The sequence below is a fragment of the Excalfactoria chinensis genome, chromosome 6 (genome assembly GCF_039878825.1).
Source record: "Excalfactoria chinensis isolate bCotChi1 chromosome 6, bCotChi1.hap2, whole genome shotgun sequence".
Taxonomy (NCBI): domain Eukaryota; kingdom Metazoa; phylum Chordata; class Aves; order Galliformes; family Phasianidae; genus Excalfactoria; species Excalfactoria chinensis.
In genome coordinates, this window is record NC_092830.1 from 6,464,493 (window position 1) to 6,487,825 (window position 23,333).

At 38.5% G+C, this 23,333-nt stretch overlaps 1 protein-coding gene across 7 annotated transcripts in view; it reads left to right on the forward strand.

Annotated features, from left to right (window-relative positions):
* GRID1 (glutamate ionotropic receptor delta type subunit 1) overlaps window positions 1–23,333 on the forward strand; it is a 485,653-nt gene that overhangs the window by 424,011 nt on the left and 38,309 nt on the right. For all 7 annotated transcript variants that reach the window (XM_072339806.1, XM_072339809.1, XM_072339804.1 and 4 more), the window contains 4 exons: window positions 5,774–5,875; window positions 7,076–7,273; window positions 9,118–9,442; window positions 10,169–10,307. In XM_072339806.1, coding sequence (XP_072195907.1) covers window positions 5,774–5,875; window positions 7,076–7,273; window positions 9,118–9,442; window positions 10,169–10,307 — 764 coding nt within the window. The remainder of the gene's footprint in view (window positions 1–5,773; window positions 5,876–7,075; window positions 7,274–9,117; window positions 9,443–10,168; window positions 10,308–23,333) is intronic.

Sequence of the window (23,333 nt, forward strand, 5' to 3'; positions counted from 1 at the left end):
GATGTGTTAAAATTTTCATCCAAAGGACTGAAATTTTCTGTATTGCTTAAGTCTTGATTCACAGTCCTCTGCGTCATCATTTTGGTATGTTCTGGAGTTCTCCATTCTCACATTGTGGGTTTGTAGATATTCTAACATATCCCCATTGCTTTCAGTCAATACACCCTTGTACACCCATGATGCAACTTTTTGATGATTGATATTATCTTAGAATTAAACTCAAATATTTGGCTTAGATCTTAGTTTCCCGAAGATACAGAAATGTCATTTGGATCTCTGGATGCATCAGCAAATGAAGTAATTCTTCAAGAGCCCTAACATGCATCAACATTTTGAAGTACATAATATCTGTATCTACATCTTAAAAAAAGTAAATACTTTATTAAATCTTACGGTAGCACATAAAATGTTAAGAGTTGTTTAACTTCCTTGTTTCTCAGTTTAAATACTTCTGGTTCCTAATGTGTAATGATACCTTGATGACCAAATCTACTACTTCCAGCCTTCACAGTAGCCTTACAGACATTGTCACAAACTGATTATTTTCCTATCTAAATATATGTGCATTCTAACAATTCCACCCTCTTGCGGATGTTTGGAAGCAGGCTCTGTCTTTAGTGTATGTAAATGCAGAATATCAGAGTAGAATAGAATAAATATCCACGCCTTGATGACTTGCAGTTATTTCACTGCAGAGAAGATAAGGTCATGCTGGAACACAGAATATTGCCTTGAATCAATTTGATTGCTGTTCTTGTCCAGGTTCTTGTAATGAATAATGTTTATGCTTTAGAATAGAGACTTTTGAATATCCTTAATAATTATGTAGCTGTTATAGAAAAGCATTGTATCTGATTTGCTTAGAAGTACGATTGCCAATGCCTTCTTATTCTCCTAATCCTATTTTATGCAACTACTGATTGTATAAATACACAGTTCAAAAAGATGATTAATTTTTCTTAGTTATGATTCCATATTTCACATGAAAATTTTTTGCAAGGCAACTCCAGTCATAAAGAAGGAAAAGATGTTCCAGGAGGTCCTGTCTGTTCCTTAAGAAGTCCATTGTATAAATCCTATTAATCACTTGCTGTGAATGATACTGAATGACAGCAAATCTCTGCATTACAGATTGAGTGCATTTAAAAGACTCCTTGGATAAAATGTAAATATTTGTTTTACTTACTTTTTAAATCGAGTTCTGTTTTTTCCCCAGTAGAATTGCAGCATAGGAGCGTCCAGTTTGTTCAGTGTATCTTTTGGGCCACTCCTTTATTTCATTTGCCTGTAAACTTTAATTGTTTATATTGATTTTTTTTTTATTATTTTAATCACTGTGTCTATTTGAAGTCTGCTTTTATAACGTTAAATATTCCTGTATGTTCTTAGCCAGAATTTCCAACATGCCAAATCTATGAATGTGGTTCAAGGACAATATATTTGATTTAAATTATGTTGGCTTGAAGTTTAAGAAACAAGTTGTCAGTGAATTGAAATTCATTTCAGTTCAACATTAATCTAAAAGCATTGTTGTCGTGTTGTGAGTGGCACTAATTAATTTATTTAATTTCATAGCCAGAACAGCTTTTGTATAGCCAATATAATTTGGGTTGATAAAGGTGCCACTATCTCAGGGCATTAGAACTGACTGCCTTGTTCTTTCTCTTCCATTTCTCTTTGTTAGAAGTTCAGGTTTCAAGGCAGGGGTTCCCATGTTTAGTTTGTTTGGATGGTGTACCCTGAGCTCCAGAGGTGCTTTTTGGGCAGGTAGAAGGGGCAGGCTCTGGGTTGATGCCCTTTCAGACACTACTGTAAATGTGCCAAAAATAATTGTTTTGCACTTCTTATGGGAATCACATTTCCTTGAAAAGCAGAGGAAGTGTCTGGGATGTCATACTTAAAATGGACATAACTAGCAGTGGCATGCATTATTTAAACAGTAACTGCTGCATCATCAACTTATATAATGCAAATGTTCTTATGCACTATTGTGAGATAAACATTAAATATTCACTTTTTGTGCTAATGCAAGTTTTCAGCTATATTTCCTACCAGATTAGGATAATTTACATCTCCGTTTATTTGGGCATGAGACAAATATACCGTAGTCAGTGGTTTGAACACTCACAGAAGAGTTAGGAAAACTATATTCAAGTTACTTTTCAAGGAGTATGTAATTATGGTGAAAACACACATTTTTCAGACAACACCTACCTGTGTGACAAGTAATGGAGTTTTTCATCAGTTTCATCTCCTAAATGAGGAAGCGCACAGGCTCTCAATCTAATTGATTACGATCAAAGGAGGTAGTAAATCTTGCAAATCTATGTTAAATGCATGCAACTTTGCTTTATTGGAGCAAATGGATTGTCTGCCTCATTATGCTGATGGGGGTCTTCACGCTTCTGTGGAGTTGTTTCTGATATTGTCCGGTGTCAGTTTACCATGTCATCTCATTATGATTTCCCTTGGGGAGCTAAGCTCAAGTAAGCATTGGGCGGTCAGATCCTGCATCATTAACAGTGTCATGAAACTCCGTGGTAGAAATTGGCTTAGAATTTATCAATGGAAACTCAGGAAACCCATAGTTATATTTATGTGGAGTTTTCTTTGGAGGTCCTGACAGGTACTTTTGAGGAAGAAAACCCTGCAGGTTCATGAGGCAAGTGGATGACATCTTTTATCATTTCACATTCCCAGGTTTTCTGGCCACGCAATTGTTTCCCTTTGGTGTTGAGGAAGTGTGGACCTGTATATGGCCTTGGGGGCTTGAAAACAATGTTAAAATTTGGAATTTCTCTAAGTTTTTCCTTGTGGTTTTTTGTTGAAAACACAGTGAATATTGGTAATGATCAGAAGCATCTCTTGAGTCAGAATTTTCCAAGAAATTACACTTTTGTCTGAAATTCACCTTTGTTTCTTCTGGTTTGTCTTTAGAGGGTGATTGAGCTTCTGATGTGTGGTTAGAACTGTAAGACAGCCGATATGGCTCTATGAGAAAGAGAAGGTTTAAATTGAAAAGCTTTATTGAAGTAGATGCTTTCAAATCCTGAACTCCTCTGTAACACGGTAACTTGAGAGCCAAAGAACAAAAAGAAACCAAAAAAAGAACACTCAGACTGCCGTACAGTGTCCTTTCCAGAGAACACTAATTTTTGACATACATTCGCAAGTGCTGACTCTGCAAGTAGTTTGTGATAATCAGATCTTAAAGTCGTGTATCTCCTACCAGCTGATGGTTGTTCTCTGACCTTTGGTTCCAGGTCCTGGTAGGAACATAGTACATATTTCTAGTAAGAGTGAAACTCCGGTGGTCTTATCAAACAACAGCAGTACTCATTGTGTTTAACAGTGCTGGAAATTAGTTTCTCAGGCACTGATCTTGGTAGGTCAGCTGTCACAAATTGGTATACATATCTGTAAATGCATCGGTCCTATAAGTAAAATTCTGTCTGCAATAAGTGGAAGCACAAATTGGCACGCTTCTAAGCAAGGGAAATGTTCTGAAGCACAAAGATATTAAGAGAAAAATCCCTAATGGAAAAGGATTTCCTTATGTTCGATCTATCATATTTATCTGCATCATTTGCCTTTTAGAGACTGAAAAAATTGTTTTTCCATACAGAACACCATGAACTTCTGTGCTGATACACTGTGAAATATGCTTCTCATCCTTGCATGTACCCCTACTGCATAAAAAGAGAAAAGTTTGGTTTTGAATGAAAGGAGAAGACCTACACTTTTGCTATAGTGGGTTTCCAGTTCCTTTTAAGAATTCTTATTTTTAGTACAGAATGGAAAATGTGGGGTATTCAAATAGTTTGACCAATCTGATGTGAAGTCAAATACAGTTTATGAAGGAGAAAGGAACAAGAGAAGGAACTGATGTCAGTCCACCTGTGCCAAAGTAATCAATTTATTTCATTTTCCATTCTTGAATAAATAGTGATTGTCTGTAGACTGTATGGGCCATTTTTGCTGAAACTTTCCCCGTATCTTCACCATATGGTTATTGTGTAGGACAGTCCAAGAAAGCTTAGGTAGTGCAATGTTCTTTAATGATTTGAGAGAGTATTTTTACCACATGCACTTAAATTGGTCTTTGTTGAACCATAGTGATTCTTCGTAGCTGACAGTTTGGTTAATTTTGCTTAGCAGTAGAAAGAGATAAGAAACACATGAAGTCATATTTCAGAGCGAGGATCTGAATTTGGATTTAGGAGATACAATGACTATAGGTATCTACCCATATTGCAATATATATATAACATATTGCTGGGTATTCATTATAACTCCCAAGTTACACCACAGGGAGAATTTCCAGTCTGAAATCCCTCAGCTTTCAGGAGTGTCATTGGGAAGCTTATTATCAGTCATTTATTCTCTTCTTCTGTCCCTCAGGTCAGCTGGGTAAAAGGAGGTATAGCTTTAGTTCTTTTCTTACATGAGTCTCAACTGGAAGATTCAATGACTATAGAATAATTGGATAATAAATAATAATGAATCTGCTTCTGTGATAGATAGGATGGCTGAGTCATCTCCGATTGTCCTGTTCTTTTCTAGTTCCCTGTTTATCAGTTTAGTGCAACAAAACAAAAGGAGAACTATACAGATCTCTCCTATCACAGTTTATTCGTTGTTTTGACTTTTGAGGCTTTAGGATATGACTGAAGTCATGGAAATAAATTGTGTAGGACATCTAGCTATAGGCGTTCTCAGCAAAATAAGTTCTTTCCAAGTAGGTTTTGACTTGCTACATGAAAATTAGCTTCCGGCACCAAGAAGGCACATTTCACATATCTTGGACTAAGTTAAATAACTACAGGGCATGCCTTCAGCTAACAGCACTGCCTCCTATGTGAGCACAGTATTGGTGTTTAAGAGTACAGCTGGATTTAAGAGTACTATGGATTCTTTTTAATGTAAAAGGAATGTCTGATTTCTGCTGCTGGCAAAGAGTGTATTCACTTGAATAATGCAAGGGTCACTTAAGATTGACTTTTCTATTGAACCTCTTTCCAGAAAAAGCACTAAAATTGATTTTAAAGTGCTAAATTTAATTGAAAAATAAAATATTTACGTGTGATGTTCAGTGGAGCTATCTTGAAAATACATATCTTGCATCTAGCAAATGCATATATATATGTGTGTGTATATATATATATCTATATAGTGCTTATAGAGGTTATCAGATATTTGATAATGGGAGCTTGAGAGGCTGTCATTGTTTTACTGATGAGGTAGAAGTAGGGCAAGAAGAGAGAAAATAGGACTTAATATAGAATTTGAAGACAGCCCAAGATAGGAAGGCATTTTGCCTCCACAGAATCTGTGTCAAGATTTTATAACCACCAGTGAGCAAGAACGTCATGCAGCAGGAAAGAAAGTTGGTCTTTGATTTAAAAAGCAGGGGGGGATCTGATCTGAGAGAGGAGTATGGGATAGTGAGACTGTATTGATGATCCTATGGACTGTCAGGCAATACAAACTTACTAGAGAGAGAAAAGACGTATCATAGTCATCTAGATGAAGTAATATGACAAGTACTGCAAATAATAAAGCAGTTTCATTACAGATATTGATGAAAATACAGTCTCACAAAGAATTAGGTTCTGTCCTCTGAATCTCACCGATTCTGATTCTGTGTTTAGAAGACTCACTTCTATGTGCGTGTTAGTTCTGGATTCGATCAAGCTGCTGTTAAACATTTATGTAAGCATTGAAGAATTTCTGCCTACCAGTGTTTCAGACTCACTGCATTTTCTTTTCCTAGTTGGCAACGTGGGACTCTGAGAAAGGGCTGAATGGTAGCCTGCAAGAACGACGTCTGGGAAGTGATTTACAAGGACTGACACTCAAAGTGGTGACTGTCTTGGTATGATCCTATTTGAGTTCAGGAAACAAAATGCTGAAAATAAAAAGGTTGTGACTGAGTATTCTGGGCACTTCCTTCAGTATTTTTTCCCTATCATTTTCAATTTTGTATTTTTGGATGATCAGTTACGTAAGCAAGGAACATAGATGATGGCCTTATGTTATTTTATGTGAATCTATGCACTGTCAGAGATGTACAGTGTTGGTTTGTTCCCTTGTGCTGTTTTTCTGCATTGAAAATCATACTGCACACAGAACCAGCACAAGACCCGAGTACTCAGGGCTACACTCAAGATACTCAGTTTTCAGCATTTCATGGATTTTTAAGATCAGATGAGTCAATTACAATAATCTAATCTTGGCTTTTGTGCGCTGCAGGGTGCAAAATTTAATTGAGTGTTTCTTCCATCAAGTTCATAACTTCTTGTTGATAAACTGTGTCTTTGAAAAAGACATAAATTATGTGCTTTTGGAACTGTTGTTTGTTGCTATCCTGAGTGGTAGCAGAGCTCCTATTAGTCGAGTGCTAAATTAAGGACAAATTAAGACATGAATTCATTCCTACCTAAAATATTGTAGTTCCCAGGTTGAAGAATGTGGTGTCTTTGTGATTTTCATTTTCTTTTTTTTTTTTTGAAGCACGGTACAAATAAGTAGTAATGCACAAGATCATTAAAGAAATCGCCCCAGCTTTCTTTCCTCAGTCAGGTGATAGGGAAGGTTATGCTATAACATGCATAGGAGGTTGTCAGTGCCACACCAGAAATGCAGACAACTGCAGAGGATATGCAGCCAACAGTCTCAGTCGGAGAGCTGTAATGTTCCTGTGACCCATATGCTTAATACCTGTTTTCCAGGCAGTTAGTTGAAACGTTGGCCATTGAAGAGACAGGTATTCCAGAGAGCAGTTCATCCTGCAGATGCCAGGAGGGGGTTGAGTTATCCTCTGGGGTCTTTGTGTCTTCTCATGAACTGCGTAAAATCAAGGACCATGGATGGGACAGCTGCTGGAGCACTGGTGTCTGGTAGAGATGCCTCTGAGTGTCCCACCTGGCCTATAGCTTTTGCCTCAGGACCTTCTGAGAAGTCTGAAATCTGTGCTAAGTTGTCCAGAATTAACCCAGAATGCCCCGATTTTGCTAAAATTGCAAACTAAAAAAAAAGGTTTCAAGTATCATCTGAGACAGTGCTTTCTTCTCAGGAAGAACCTTTTGTGATGGTGGCGGAGAACATACTTGGGCAACCAAAACGTTACAAAGGATTTTCCATCGATGTCCTGGATGCACTGGCCAAGAATCTGGGCTTCAAATATGAGATATATCAAGTTCCTGATGGGAAATATGGACACCAGCTTCAGAATGGCTCCTGGAATGGCATGATTGGAGAACTTATTAACAAGGTACATAGTGAAGAAGCTATATTTGGGGGAAAGATGGGAAAAAACAACAACTCTTCTGAGTAGGATGTCAGAACTCTGTAAAGGGGTGCTGAAATTCTCCCCTTCCTCCACTGCAAATTACAGGAGATGGAATTGGGATCGAAGAGCTAGTACTGAACACTTCAGGGTTTTGGGTGGTTTGACTGTGGTCTAAACTGTGCATTTTAAAACTAAAGTAACTGTAGAGTCTGTTGTTTTATTTGGCCCCCCGCTGTTATCAGTGTACTTTATATCAGTGTAAGTCTGTTTATAGAGATGCCAGTATAAAAAGAAAGGGAATGTCTGTGTGTGTGAATGAATGAGTACAGAAAGTATGTATTCTTAGCATATGAATTAACATTTGTTTGTCATTATGTATTTGCAACATTGATTGTAAGTATGACTTCCTTTGTGTCACTTTATGGCAGTGTGTTTCATAATGATCAACTGTTTGACTCCAAAGCAGGAAAAGTATCCCACACAATATATGCTGTAAATAATTTTTTTGAAGGACTAGAATTCTGAACTGAGCTTAGGATTATTCATTTATTTAAGATAAAGGGGAAAATATTTTCTGTTTTAATTCAAGTTTTGCAAATCAGGAATAAATGAACTAAACTTCACTGAAGTAAATGGAGAAGTCCATAGGTTAGAATCTCCAGGAGGGCGAAATTAGAATGTATTTTGTTCGGGCTCTCATTATCTGACACATGACAAATGCTAATCCAGAAAAAGAATCAAAGGAGTTAATATTTATGTTACTGCCCTTTGTAGAAAAGGTTACACTTCTGCAGTAGAGTTATTACTGAGAGGAAAAGCTTTCTTGTTATCTAGTAAGTAGGCTTCTCAGGGTCTGGTAAGTAGTTGTTTAGGAAGAAATAGAAGCAATTAAAGCACTATTAAATGTGTGTATGATAATGGACTATTCTTGGTGGTAGGAAAAGTAAAGGATTTTTGTCTTATTTTGCATTGACATAAGCTGTTTGACTTTCAGTCTAATAAGAAATCCTGTGAAAATTCTTCGGAAAAGTGTGTTTTATTTTTTGTAGGGAACTGTTTTGATTAAGATGAGAAAATAGGCAAAAACCAGCCTCAGCTCTTAAAAGCTTTGGGGATCTTATTTATTAAACTCTTCTGTTTCATTGAGTTTGCATAATCTTAAAGGTCCTTCAATATATAAATCCTGCTCATTTTAAATATTTTGCTCAAAGCAGGAGCTGAGTTGCTTTTGGGGCATTCTTACAGTTATTAATTTTTTGCAAGCACTTCATTCATTGTAAAAAGCAGCAGTATCTTCCCCCCCAGATGTCAGATAAATTCCCTTCACGAATATGGGAAGTTGCCAACTGTACAGGGGGAGCAATGAACGTTAGCTCTTCTCAACTTGCTACCAAGTGCACAAGCTAAATAAATTTTGCATGGAGGAGTAAGGAATTGTTTTAAGTACTCTTGTGATGATAATAGAGTAAAAGAAGCGTTGATACAACTGTGAGGTCTATGTGGATGATGTTTCATTTTTACTTCTTGCAGTGAGCTGAGTTAATACGGTTTCAAGTTTTAGACATTGTTTTGAAAAGACATGAAGGTTAAATAAATTGCAGTCATTCCTGACATTTCTTGTTCTGCAGTGCTTTGGCAATTTACATTTCACTCTTCTTCCTTAAGCCAATGCAGTTAACATTTGAGTGGTGAAAATGATTTATTTCCATTTGTCTTAACCTGTTAGGTTTTAGAGGTGCATGGAGCCACTTGTTTTTTGGAAATGCACATGCTTGCAGAATTCATGGTTACTGAAGGAGATCTGACCTGTTGCCTTTGTCTCACAGAGAGCAGATCTAGCAATTTCAGCCATCACTATAACACCTGAACGAGAGAGCGTTGTGGATTTCAGCAAGCGGTACATGGACTATTCAGTGGGGATCTTGATCAAGAAGCCTGAAGAGAAAATCAACATCTTCTCTCTCTTTGCTCCGTTTGACTTTGCGGTGTGGGCTTGCATTGCTGCTGCCATCCCTATAGTTGGTGTCTTGATATTTGTCTTGAACCGGATCCAGGCAGTCAGGGCACAGAATGCCTCCCAGCCAAGCCCTTCTGCCTCTTCCACCCTGCACAGTGCCATCTGGGTTGTGTACGGCGCTTTTGTTCAGCAAGGTATTCAGTCTGTTTCAAGCACCACTCATCGATACTCCACAGTGTTCTACCTTGGTTAGAGCATTTCATGACATGTTAGTCTTGACCAGAATGCTCTCAAGATGAAAGAGAAGCTTTATATGAGGAGGCAATAAGCTTTGTTAGGCCAGATAATGGAAAAATAAGTAAGCTATAGGGGGGTAAGTTCTACTTCTCTGTTTCTCAGAAAGTCTGATAAAACCTCTCCCAACAGACTTTTCCGCTTTGTGAAAAGGATTATTTGGTAAATAAGACGCAGAGCTGCTTGCTGTGACATTACAATGCCACTCAGAAACCAGCAGCTCTCCTAATAATTGAAATCCGATTTTAGAAATGTATATGTTTTTGAACTCATGTGAGAGGGTTTATCTTTCTGTCATTTAAAACCAATAGAAAGATGTTCTGAACACTCTAATGATTTAATTTCTGCGTATTAGTAGTACTTCACCGTAAAACTTATTTAGAATATTATTCATGTTCTCTAGGTTTGATCCTGAATTATGAGGGAAACATTTTGAAATACAATTTTCTAGAGGAACATCCAGGGCAGGAGGTTGGCTGTCAGTCTTAGTGGAAATAGCACTTAGCTCACAGAAGAAGGGTGGTCCGAAAGCACAAATGCAGAGGTTACTCCAACAAAGTTGAACACAGTGGGTCACACAATGTAGAAGCTCCTGATGCACCTTTATTTTCCTTGTTTGCTTTCAGGGGGTGAATCTACTGTCAATTCTGTGGCTATGCGCATTGTGATGGGAAGCTGGTGGCTCTTCACCCTTATCGTGTGCTCATCCTACACAGCCAACTTAGCAGCGTTTCTCACAGTATCAAGGATGGATAATCCTATAAGGTAAGAGCCTCTTCTTAACATGAAGCTGGAAAGCTGGATTTCACAGAAATATATTATCCATTTGTGCACTCATTCTTGCAAGAAGGAGATAGCTCTCTAAAAAAATAATAACTCTTCTTATTTTCAGTGACTGCTTCTCTCTTCCACCCTCCCTGTTCCTCACTGACTCCTACAACCTCCAAGTAGTTTTGTTCGGTGAATGCAGGGGGCAGTGGCATTTTAATTCTGTATTTTTCAAGAAGAGAGCATTTCACGTTTATTTGCATTTTTCTTAGCTAGAGGTCTTAATGCTTCAGCTGTCTATTTTTCTTCTTTTTTCAGAAGGAAAACTACTAACTCTAGGGAACTACATATCATTTCCACTTCTCACCTTCAGTGTATAATTTTATGTTCTTAATACTTTGATATACGTAGTTCTTTATGCCATTATTTGCATGTAATATAATGTAGGAGGTCTTTTAAAATATAAATGGCCCTGTTCAGTGGCATTACTTTCAGAAGAGGCTCCTTCTCACAGAAAAAGATAACCAAATCTGACTCTAGGATAATAGATGTAATATAGCAGTTGTTGTATTAAATTTATATATATAATTCTCTGTATTTGTGTTGGCAATATTAGGATGATAAATTACAGCTTCTGTAACAAACCCAATTTATCTTACCCTTTGACTTCTTTCCCCCACCATCTGCCTACTAATCCTATGAGAATATTCTCAGTAAGCAAGGCCTCTGAGCAGCCCCTCAGAGCTGCTGGCTATTTGTTGGCAATTTTTATGTTTGTTCGTAAAAATGTAACTGTTAAACAAAATTTCCCTTTTTTCTTTCAACATGGACAAAACTTTCAGCTTCACACTGGCATGGAGCAGTGAGAGAGCCATTTATTGTCCTCTTTCACTGCTGACAGGATTTGAGTCTGGTATCTCATGTTTCATCTGACAGCAACTGAGAGGAGAGGTATCTATTAGACAGGCATTGCTACACAAGCCCTCTTAGAAAACGCTGATGCAAAGATTTTAGGTGCTACAGATTGACACAGTTACTATGTCAATCTCATTTGTGGTTCCACTGGAAAAACTGGGACTGGAATCTTTGTGCAGTGCTCCTAAACAGTAAAGTTGCTGTTGGCAGTTGAGTGAGGATAGCTCTTGAAAAAGCTTTTGCTTCATTATCCTGCATTAGATACCTTTCTCATGAGTTTCACAGTATGTCCAATTTAACTTGCCACTGCAAACATGCAAAAACTGTAACGCTTTGCATGGATATACTGTTGTGATAATAACATGAACAACTCAGAATCACAAGAGTTTTGTTTTAAAATGAGTTTTCTGTTATATTGGCCAGAATGAGTGGATTTAAGGAGTAAAACAAACAATCTCTGCATGTAATTTCTGGAAATAACACAAGAAACTAAAGAGAATAAAACTACTACTGCAGAGTAACCCAGGAACAGAAATAGTTCTCTGGAAAGCTTGAGCAGTGACCTTCCAAATGATTTCTGTATGTTCTGTTTCCTTCATGACAGAAGAAATTGTCTGTTGGGTTTACTGAGCACCTGCCAAAAGGCAGCAAATTTCAGAGCAGGGAAAACGTGGGATAAAATGCAGTGGAGAATCTAAAAACAACAACAACAAAAAAAAACAAATTATTTATGAACTGAAATGCAAATCATTAGATGAGGCATCTGAGGCTGGTCTATTACAACAACATCTATAAGGGCTTTTGATTCCCTTCTTACTAAATTATTAAGAGTTTTGGGCAGGTGAAGGAGCAATTATTTGGGTAAAGGAGCTGCTCAGTGTTGTCTTGGGACTTCAGAGTCCATTCTGCTCTCTCATTCATTAGATTGCCACTGAAGAATTACGGTTATGTGCCTTTCTATACCCAGTGGTGGCTTCTACTTACGGAGTTGTTAGTATCACATCCACTTGTAGGATAGGATAGATAAAGTAAGATAAAGATAAAGATAAAGGAGAGGATAGATAAAGTAGGAAACGCTATACAGTGATCTGCAAATACCAGTAGATTCATTCATGTGCCAAGTCAGAAATGTTTACTGTTATTTAAATTTCCTTAAGGTTCACTGCTTGTGCTCCAGCTGCTTGGCCATAAGGGCAGGGGTTTCTATAGATGTTCCAGCCAGAGTGTGTATTATTCTTACTGTCTGGAGTGTTTTAATTGATCACAGATGCTTTGGCTTATGCACCCAAATCATTTGTCAGGTAATCTGAAATGGTAACTGTCAGAAAACTCTTAGGTTTAATGACTGGTTGGCAAAACTTAAGGGATTGGTTTGTCTTGTCATAGGCTATTTCACAGTTGTTTCAGAATTTCCTGCTGCTCTGGGAGATTTGGTCTAAATCCTAAAAAAAATGGTTGTCTGGATGTTGAGCATCAATACAGCGATCCACTTCTAATCTGTGATGAAGATATTTCACGTCACCTATCTTCAAGAGAGACATCTTTCGTAGTTGTAGTGCCAGGTTTAAAACAAATATGTTACTCAAGAAAGGAAGTTATTTCCTTACATGAAAGCATCATTCCCTGGTCTGTCAGCTCACAGCACGACCTAACTTCAGCATACTATGACGTTGAGGATTTTTACATTTCTATATTTGCCACTGGGCTAGCCTGCATTAGGTCTTTCATGGAGCCAGAAAGGAATGCTTATTTGAGATCCATTTGTTCCCACCCAAAGAGGCACAGTGAGTTACAGTTGAAAATTTGCTCACCAGCTGAGAAGTGCCAAATCCATCTATGTGTACTTCTATTGTTAAGAAACCAACCCCGTCCTCTCAATAAGTGTGTTCTGTTATCATTCCCTCTGTAGGAAAGTCCTCTGGTGTTCATTATTGCTGCTGCTAAATTGCCAGCGGGGGAGAATATAGTACATTGGTGCTGCAGAAGCTGAAACATAGTTAGGATTTTCACTACAAGCCTGATTTTCTTCCCACCCCCCCTGCAAAATACCTACTAAAAGTTGTTTCAGCATCAATTTTTGCATGTGCAGTCTGCGCCTAACAAAATAGGCGTATGTTTGATTGAATAGCTAGGTGTCAATCAACCCAGTGATACTTAACTCCACAATTTTTACTACAAAACAAGCGTGGCATAGAAATCATAGATGACATTGAATAGAAAGGGCTTGGCAGGACATTTACTGAAGTGAAGTGGAACTGTTGGAAGGCAGGTTTTTAATATTAGCATGTCAGATGAAAGCCTGCTGATAATGAAATATTTTTTTTTGGGGGGGGGGAAGTGGTATTAGCAATTCTCAAAGGCTTTCCTACCTTGTTAAGAGTTTGAGCATCTGCCTGTGGTTCATAGAAAGGTGCAATACCCAGAGAAGGAAGCATGGAAGGAAGCAGCTCTGAAGTGCTGCCTGCATTTCTTTACTTCCTGACAGTGACTTTCCAAGTGTCAAATGGGTCCGTAGGGGCTGTGCTGTCCAGGTGCCCAGAACACTTGTAAGAAATGTGCTTGGATAGAACAAAAACTTATCCGTGGGTTTTCCAGAACCCTCGTGGGCTCCATGGCATGATGAATGGGAGAGAGCCTAGGTCTCCCTTTCTTGCATGTCTGTGGATGTTGCCTTGCTCCCTTGTGTGTCTTAGCTGCCTGTTGCTCACCCCTCTGTCACAGGGCAGTGGATATTGTCAGAATGCAGGGTCTGAGACCCACATTAAAACCTTTGGCCCCTTAGGAGATCGAAGGTAAGAGGAAACAGCGGGGGCCTTATGAAGCTGCCCTCCATTCTCCAGTAACAAGTGAATGGTATTTCTGCTCCCCTTTACTCTTCTGACAGCGCTTTTCTGAGCCAACTGTCCGACCACTCATGCCCTTCTCATCTTCTCTGTGTTTGTCTGTTCCAAATCTGACACCAAGGGAATCAAGGCAGTAAAGTGGTCACCTACAGTGTAGCTCAGCTACAGTGAAGATTGGATACAATGTAGCTCAGCTACAGTGTAGCTGTGCTATAGTGTATCTCATCTACAGTGTAGCTGTGCTACAGTGTATTTTATCTACAGCGTATCTGTGCTACTGTATAGCTCAGCTACAGTGGAGCTCAGCTCACCAGCTGAGAAGTGCCAAATCCATCTGTGTGTACTTCCATTGTTAAGAAACCAACCCCGTCTTCTTTCTGGTGGACTGCAGGGCTGCAACCTACATTCTGACTTGTGAATGAGTAGTTAATAATTTCTGTTTTCAGGTCATATTTTAAACCCAAATGATTTATGTGTATTTTTAATATCTGCGATATGACCCGTGTGCAGCTGAGGAGTCTTCCAGTGGATCAGTCTGCCATATGAGGGCTAGACTATTACATGAGAGTTTGTTCTTTCTTTTGTCATATTACATTATTGAGCAGCCCTTGGATCTGCCGTCTGACCTTCCATTTGTAATTATGAGTTTAATTAGGAGTGACTTAACTTCCAGCTTCATTTCTTGTTAACAAGCAGACTACATGCTGTTCAGTAGTGCAAAGATATTCTTTAACCTGGGTCTAGGACAGCTTGTCTGATAAGAAGAATCGTGCAAGAAAAAAACAGAATATAAAAGGTAGGCTATTTGCAAATTCAAGAGTTGAAGATTTTATCAGATTGATCCTGAATATTTGTGCATTCTGTGGATGATCTTAGATACACCTGCTTTTATATTTGCATTTGTTTCATTATTTGGGGTTTCAGCCCACAAATTTCACCTGTTTTGATGACAGCTGAAGATTTACAGCAGCTTAGTCAGGGTGATAAGTCAGGCACTTGGAAGACTTGGGTTTAAATCCTTTTTCTACCACAGGCTTTGTTTAATCTTGGCAAGCTGAGCTTTCTCTCTGTCTCAGTTCCCTCTCTGTGTAACAGAGTAACTTATTTCATATCTTACATGGCATATTGTCACTTCAGCTGCTTTAAAATGTTGGCTGGAAATGGCTATATTATAATAACTCCATAGGAATCAAAAGAGATAGCTGTTCTAGATTGCATACTGAACAGAAGCAATCTCAAAATATTTTAAAAGAAAATTTGGGAAGTATTCTGAAGATGCCAGCTAGAAGGAAACGAACAAAGGTTTCATCTGCTGTATTGAAGTGGATTTGATAATGCTGGTAGCAAGAAGCTTGCATGAATCTCTTTATTTGCAATGATTTTGCCCTGAAATTTCTTGCTTGAAAACAGCCATTCTGTTTTTAATATTGCACTTGGCTTTCTAAATATTTCATTGGATGTTCTTTGTTAGTTTTCTTATGTTTAGTTTGTACTGTGTTTTATCTGTGCAGCACCTCGGGCGCATTGACAGGAGGCATGTATGAATAAGCGTGATAAAAAATAATTATCATGATTATTATTTGAGGCCTGCGAGCAAAAGCTTCAATCATTAAATAACTAGATTAAGTTTATCCATAAAAAGACAAAGGCTAGAAAAAGAGAGCGAGCAGGGACAAAAACCTCAAAATATACTTTAATTTCTAGAATATTCCCTTCTCAGAGCACATGGGAGAAATGCCAAGGGAAATACTCTGCAACCTGTGCAGAGGGGATGGAGTACTCAGGGCCAGAACTTGCCTCCAGGCACAGTTTGGAGCAAGGCACAGTGTTAGGGCCAGTGCCGAATCCCCGCTGTGTATCATTTCATTTCCCTTCTGTTGATGGTGGGGCCCAGTGGGTGCTTCTGGGAAACGCAGGACTTGACAAAGCCTGAGATTTTTATAAAGCTTTCTGAATGTTGTCATATGCCATTCAAATGTGGTTTAAAATGGATCCTAATGGCTCCTGTATTTGGGCATGCATGGAAGTGCAAATATTTCCCAAGGGCGTATTTTTCTGGGGAATATGAGAACACAGAGCTGAAAATTAGGCTTGCATTCCACCACTCCAGTTGCCACTACAAATAAGTGGCATGTGTTAGAGATGGATAGAAAACCAACGGCCTTGTGATTCCACAGCCTTTCCAGTTCTGCCTTTACAACACCTGTATTATAGCATCTCTTCATTTGTTTTTGTTACTGGGAAGTTCTGTGACTTAAGTGGGCTGGGGCACTAATATTCATAGAGTTCAGAGCAGTAAATGATTTGGACCATCTTTTCTTCTCAGCTCAGACTGAGTTATCTTTGAAATCAGATTTTCTTACATTAGTGTCAATTATTTACTGCGTAGAGTGGTTGTATGCTGCCTGCATGCATGACATTGGTCTCTGGCTTCATCCTCCTTTGTTACAGTATGTGGTTTCTGATACTTGTGGCTTCCTTGGTTGTTGTTTGTTTTGTTTTGTTTTTTTTTTCCTATTTGGCTCCTAAGGGATAAACAATAGAAAAATACAGAAACAGAAGAATTTTGCCCAATACGATATTTGTATTTGTATTGTTTTTTCTCTCAAGAAGCTGATAAAATGTCCTTTATCTTTTAACTGATAATAAAATCTAATATAGCAGATTATTAAGGAGGAAAAAAATCATTATGACAACAATTTAGACAGAGATGGCCTTAAAGCTCCAAATATTTCCTAGTTGTGAAGACTATCTCACTCCATCACTTGAATGGACCAGAACAATAAGGAGAAAAGCCTCACAGTGAATTCTGTTTTGCAAATGCAGCTTTATTGAGGAAGCAGTGCTAAGGCAGGCTGACCACTGTGCTTGTGTGTGTGTGTGTGTTTTAGTCCTGCAAGAATGCAGATAGTTTATCCCCACTCTTATCAGGTAGCTGTTTCTTTGATCTCCAGTTGATCCACCTTTCATGTTACTGTAGCGTTCCATGTGTTTGCCTACTGGCTTTATTTACTTTTCTTTTGGACAGAAAATTATTGTTACGTGTCCCTACAGTATATGTCTTTCTCAGAAGAATGTTTTAAAAAGGGCCCTTAAGTGAGAAGCCGGGCGGAACCTGGATTAACAAAATAAGTATCTTCATGATGGTTACTAGTGAAGAAGCTCCCTGGAAAGAAGACAATCAAACAAAAAAGCCTTGTGAGATGATTTGCATTTTATACTTTTTATCTGTGCTGGTAACTGTCATTAGTGTAACAGCAGGTCCAAATGTGAAAGTAATACAGGATGTTCTGTAAAGAGGTAAGATAGTGCTTGTTTTTTTATAGGCTTCCAGATCCCATGGAGTCAGATGCAAAGCAGCTCTGCAGCCAGAACAAGCAAGTTAGCTCTATTTGCAAAGCTGCCAATAATTAGCAAGCATGTTATCACAGTCAAGTTATTTCCTGTACTCTGCTTCCCATAAAACAATTGCATAAAATTAAAGACTAGATCTACCCAATTTGTAAGAAGGGAAAGCTGTAACTGTTTTACTTGCTGTCAGCTCAGACAAGGACATAGATGAGCTTCCAGCCCTGTTAATCTACTGTGTATTTTGGCCAGAAAAAAAATCTTCTCTTTTCGCGTAATTCTTTACCATCTCCACACAAGTGGTGGTTCTGTTGTTCTTATACCACACTCTGTTTCCCACCCGGTATTCACTACCATATATTCAGCATCAGCAGGATAACTGTGAAGCCAAAGGCTTGCACCAAGTCATCTCTTTTTTTAGATTAATTTGAATGGATTGAGAAGGATAAGAATGGAAGTCTCCAGTAGGAGTACAGGAAGAATGCTTGTCCTAACTTCCAGGAGGAGTGGTTTGTTGTTACAACAGACCTGTGTCACCAAGCTGTGACACTCACGTGTCCAGTTGGATAATCTGACTTTCACATTGCAAGGTTTGAATTCATAGCCTGCAATAAAAGTTAAGTAATGATCGTAATCATATCTCCTATAGCTAAAATCCCAATGCATACAATCACTTCAAAAAGCTGATCTCATGGAGTAAGGTTCAGAAGCCTTTCCTTTTGTGATTAAAATGGAACCCGTTATTGGGAATTTAGTGAGGGCAAGAAGATCTACCAGAGAAGCTTCACAATACAGACAACGTGCAGCAGTACCAAAATCCTGTTGTACCTCTTTTCTTGCCAGTGCCTTGCTCAGCATTGCCCTCGTGGCATCTGCTTTTCAGCATTAAGTATTACTGTTCATAGATCACCGTAACTGGCAGCTTTGCTGTGCTGAAGGTTGTAAGATTACAGCTTGAGTTTTGGTGAGCTTAATGCAGTGCCATCTATTTCATGTTGTGGTGATGAAATTAGTCATAAACTAAGAAAGAAAACTTTGTTTGGGCTAATTGCGTTATAGGCATGTATCTTTTCACCAGCTGTTTTGGATGCAGGAACTTCAGACAAGAGATGAAGCAAACAACCATGCAGTAACATTTTAAATCATAGAAGCTACAGCTTTGTTAGTTTTATAAAGGGGATTTTTTGAGTTTCTGATTTGTTTTTCCATGCAAGCAAGTGTTGCAGTCAATTGACTTATATAGTCATATTTTATAGTGAAACTTAGATAAAGTGTTGCCTCCAGCCACAAGGTGGAAAACTGTAAACTTACCATTTAAATTCCTGATATTTTGGAAACCAACCAACCAAACAAAAAGAGCCTGCAACAAAACACACATTTAATAGATTCAGGTTATGGCTTTTGAGGGGAAAAGTGCTGTGAGTTCTTATTTTCCTTTGAAACTAAGATGTTAGTCTTTATCAGCATGAGTGTTTCCCTGCTAATTCTTAGTATTATTTTTTTATTATGATGTTGTGAAAGGTCTTCTAGAAGGAAAGAAGAGTTTTTTTGGAAATAATACTGCATATTGTATACGTTCATCACATGTGATGTAATCACATGCAATGACGTTGTTTGCTTTCTGAACCATTAAAACCAGCCTAGGAGAATAAGCCACCGATGTAATTCAGTTTATTTATGAATAGTCATATCTATCTAAAAAGGAATAGAAAACTGTTGGTCAGAATGGGGTGGATGTTAACTACTGTGTTTCTTTTATGTGGCAGTAATACAATTTGCAAGCTAATATTTCAAGGAATTAAATTAGGCTACCCAATAAGTAATGAATTTCAGTATGGAACACAGCTAGTTTGCTTTGATGCAATGCTGTCAGTGTATCTAGTATGGGATATAGTATTCAGGTGAGACACAGGTTTAGGGTGAGAAGAGGCGGAAGAAACGGGAAGATCTCCCTTTCCCTTTACTTCATTGTATGTCAGGATGAGGGGGAGAAGTACACCTCATACCGAGCACTTGCCTTTTGGGTCCTCTAAGAAACAAGTGAAAGGGCTTCTAGACTTGAGAATATGCCTATGTAATGCATGCACTTTAGATATCAGTAATAATTGCTGAATCCTGTATGTGCTTTTGGTATTAATGAAGAGCCCTATGTTTTGATGTCCCAAGCGTACCCATGTTCTGGAAATCAACATGCCTCTTCAGAGTCTTTCTGTTTTCTTCTTTCTGTCAACATCGATAGCTTCTGCTGTCTTCCCTGTGGTTAAGGGAAGGGTGTGAAGCTGTTTCCCAGCATCACTTTGTACCTCCGAGAGATCTGAGCAGTGTGAATCCATCCAGTCACTCCACCACAGCTGTGAGGCTGCTGGCACTGGTACAGGCGGCAGCCTGGAGCTCTCTCTACAGAAACCCTTGTCCTGCAGAGTGAGACAGCTCTTGATAAATCAAAAATTAATAAAAAGCTGAGCAGGACCTTACCCTACTGTGGGATTTCCTGGCTTTTAGTGGAACTACTCATAGTGTAATGATATCCTAACAGTCATGGTTTGAAGTAGCATTCGTCCTGAGTAGGAGCTTTGCAAACTAGCACCAAGATGCCAAGCTTACCCATTCCACACTTTGTTTAATTGAAAAGATACTCTTTATCATCTGAGTGCAAAGCAGCACGGCAATGGTATCAGTACCTGTAAAGCCAGTTGTGAAGGAAGAAAGCAATTTCTTCCCTCTCGGTCTTCATCGTTAATCTTCATTAGGATTTTTAGCTTCCAAATGTGAGTGATAGAAGACGTCGGCATAGCAAACAGTTTAAAGCGCATCTGCATAAACAACAGAGGTAGTTTGTTATTTTCATTACAGGTAGAAGCATATGTCAGTTGCCAGATGTGTTTGATTCTGACGATATGATTTTCATGCCAACTTTATGATATGTTTGATTTAGGAGAAGTGACTAAAACCTGCTGTTGGGACTAAGCTGCTGTTAAACACCAGCTGCAGCTTTTATTTCAATTAATATTGTGAGGAGTAGAATGCCTTGCTTTAATTAACACGTTAACCATTCGAGGTACTTGGAGAAAGGTCACCGTGGCAAATCAGTTTAAGATTAGGATAAGAAAACATTCAAAGCTAGTCCAAGTGATTTATTTATTTCTTGAAAATATACTACAACCTCTTGAGCTGTTTTCAGCTCCTCTTTTTTCTTCTTTCAATCATTAACTTGCGGATTCTTTTGCCAAACTTTGATGGGTAATATCTCAAACATATTCATTAATTAGAGGTATGGAAAAACAGGACAGTGAAAAGAAAGACAGTGGTGCCAGAAAGTGTAGAGCGTATAGAAAGAAAAGATTTATTACACACAATAAACCAACAAAGTTCCCTAGTTAATGGAATAATCAGCAATCTGTGACAGGATAGATAAGAGGAGGGTTGGAGATATAATTAGAAATGCTGGCCTTGTGATTGAGATGTTTTGCTAATTCTGTGCCGTTTAGCAGATTTCTTTGTGTGCGGTGCTTGCACAGAGCCAGTGTCAGCTCTGAGCAAAATAACTGCTATGATCCAGTGGCAAGTCAAGTCAAACTTGTGCAGATCACTGCAGATGACTGGAGCTGCTGAGGTGGTCCTGCGGGCGTTGTTTAGAAATAGCAGTGAGGAGGAAAATGCAGATCTAACTCTGTTTACAGGAGAACCTGCTTTACTGATTATGATGATGAGGTTGATTTTTGGATCCAAGGTTGAGTCTCACAGGAAGAAGAATCGTCAAGTTGTTTGTTTGTTTGTTTAATGGGTATGCTTCCTGAGTGAACCACCGAAACATATTAACAAGTTCTGTGAGCACAAAATATGGATTTTTGTCCTACATTTCCTATGCTTCAGCAAAAATGCTTTTTATTCTGAATTACTGAATAATTAGTGAATTATTCTGAGAGCAGTAAAGCTGCATATTACTCTCTTAGAAACTAAGCAAAGCCTGTAAATGCTTTGCCTATGCAGTATTTGTAGGTAATAATTAATTACTATTAAAATCATAAATGTGGCAGTGTATCATCTAATAATAGCTTTACTGTGGCTGTACATTTCATGAGTTGTTATACATGCTATTTGTTCCATTCTTTTAGGAATTAATCATGCAGTAGTTGTGCAGGAACAGAATCCCAGAGAAAGCACTGAAATCATTTCTGTGTTGTGACTTGAGAAGAGTTTAGTTTTCTTATTGAGTAGAAATACTTAGTTTATTCTTCGTATTTAGTAAAGTAAGTTTTTTTTTCCCTTAGCTTGTGGCTGCCATTATCCTTCATCCAGGCCCATCTCTGTATCTTTCCCCTCTTCCCCTTCCCAGGGTGTGGATCCATGGGTCCCTTCAGGCCCTTGTCATAGAACCTAGGCCGAACCAGGCCGAACCGTGACAAAGTTGTTTCAAGGAAATGAACTAATTCCAAAGGCTGGATATTCTTTGTTTCTAGTACATTCTGTGCATGTTATTTGGCTTTTTTGTTTTGCCTTTCTCTGCTCTGTTTTCCTCTCTTATTCTAGCAGCTCTTTAGCACATGCTTTGGTGTGAGTAAATGGTTTCACTGATCTCGGTGGTACTGGTCTCTAATAGAGATGCTTCTTCAGGGCAGAAGTGCCAGTCCCACATGTGCCAGTCCCACATTAGAAGGGGGAAAGAACTGTTGCCAGTAGAAATGGCACAGGAGCACATGTCAGCTCCCTTTCCTGTGATGGAAATGAAGCAGGCTTTAGTTTCCTTCTCCCATTAAATCCATAACTGGATATTATATTTTGCTTTTAGTTGTATCTAATATAGGACAGTTGATGGGACTCAGATGCCACCACATTGGCAGCAATGCCTATTATCATCAAGAAAACAGCTGCCATGACAAGCAGCTGCTGCAGTGCCATTACCTGCTGAGGGGTTCAATCACTGTTTGTTTTCATGGTATTAAAAGTATGTAGTTGACATGGCAACGTGTTTTGTGACACATGCAATTGATTGGTTTTTGCACTGGAGGAAAGTCCCTGCTTCTTTGAAATCATGTATATAGCAGCTGTTCCTGCTCCACTGTTGATGACGAGCACACATAGAGGCGCAAATGCTTCCATTGTTTGTCTCTTTTAGTGATCAGGAAATTTTTATTCCTGGTGTGAAGAGCTTCAACTCCATTTATTCAATGTAGTTTAATCTTCCAGCGCTTACAACTTCTCTTGTAGAAGCTCCCATGAGGCTTTTGCTGTTAAGGCTTTAGTTGTTTAGAATAAAGTGGATGGTATTTTTCACGGACACCTTATGAAATGAGCTTTATGTGAACTATAGAATGATATATTTACCAGTGAAGGACTTGAAAAGTGTCTATTAAGCATTCAGTGCTACTGCTGATTTCTGCTGGATTGCCTCTCAGTAAATATTTTGCTTAGTGTAGTTGCCGAAGAAACCTGATGCTGAGCTTGTCACTGCACTGAGGCAGAGTTAAGGGTGGTCAAAGAGACTTGATTTGCAGTGAAATGAAGTAGTACAGGATTCGGTCATGTCACACTAGAGAAGTTGTCAATTCAGTGATTGGTTTAAGAGCTCAGTTTGATTGTGATTTTGAAGAAAGTGAAAGAGATGCGTAAATTAAAACCACGGATTGAATTCTTCTGTAGCTTAAGGTTATTAGATGCGGAGCTAAACCTGCTTTCCTTTAAATATTCTCTGTACTAAGGCTACTGCCATTCTAGCCATACTTTGAACTGTCTTACTGGCCTCGCTTAGTGGCCTGTCTTTAAATTCATGTACTTCACATCCATTTTATCATATGCCAGTAATATTCCAGTATGTACTGGCAACAAATGTTATAAGTTAATGCAAATGTGTGTCTTCTATTGGAGGTGGAATGGATATTTAATTTTCAGACTCACAAGGGCTCAGGGTAGGTTAATT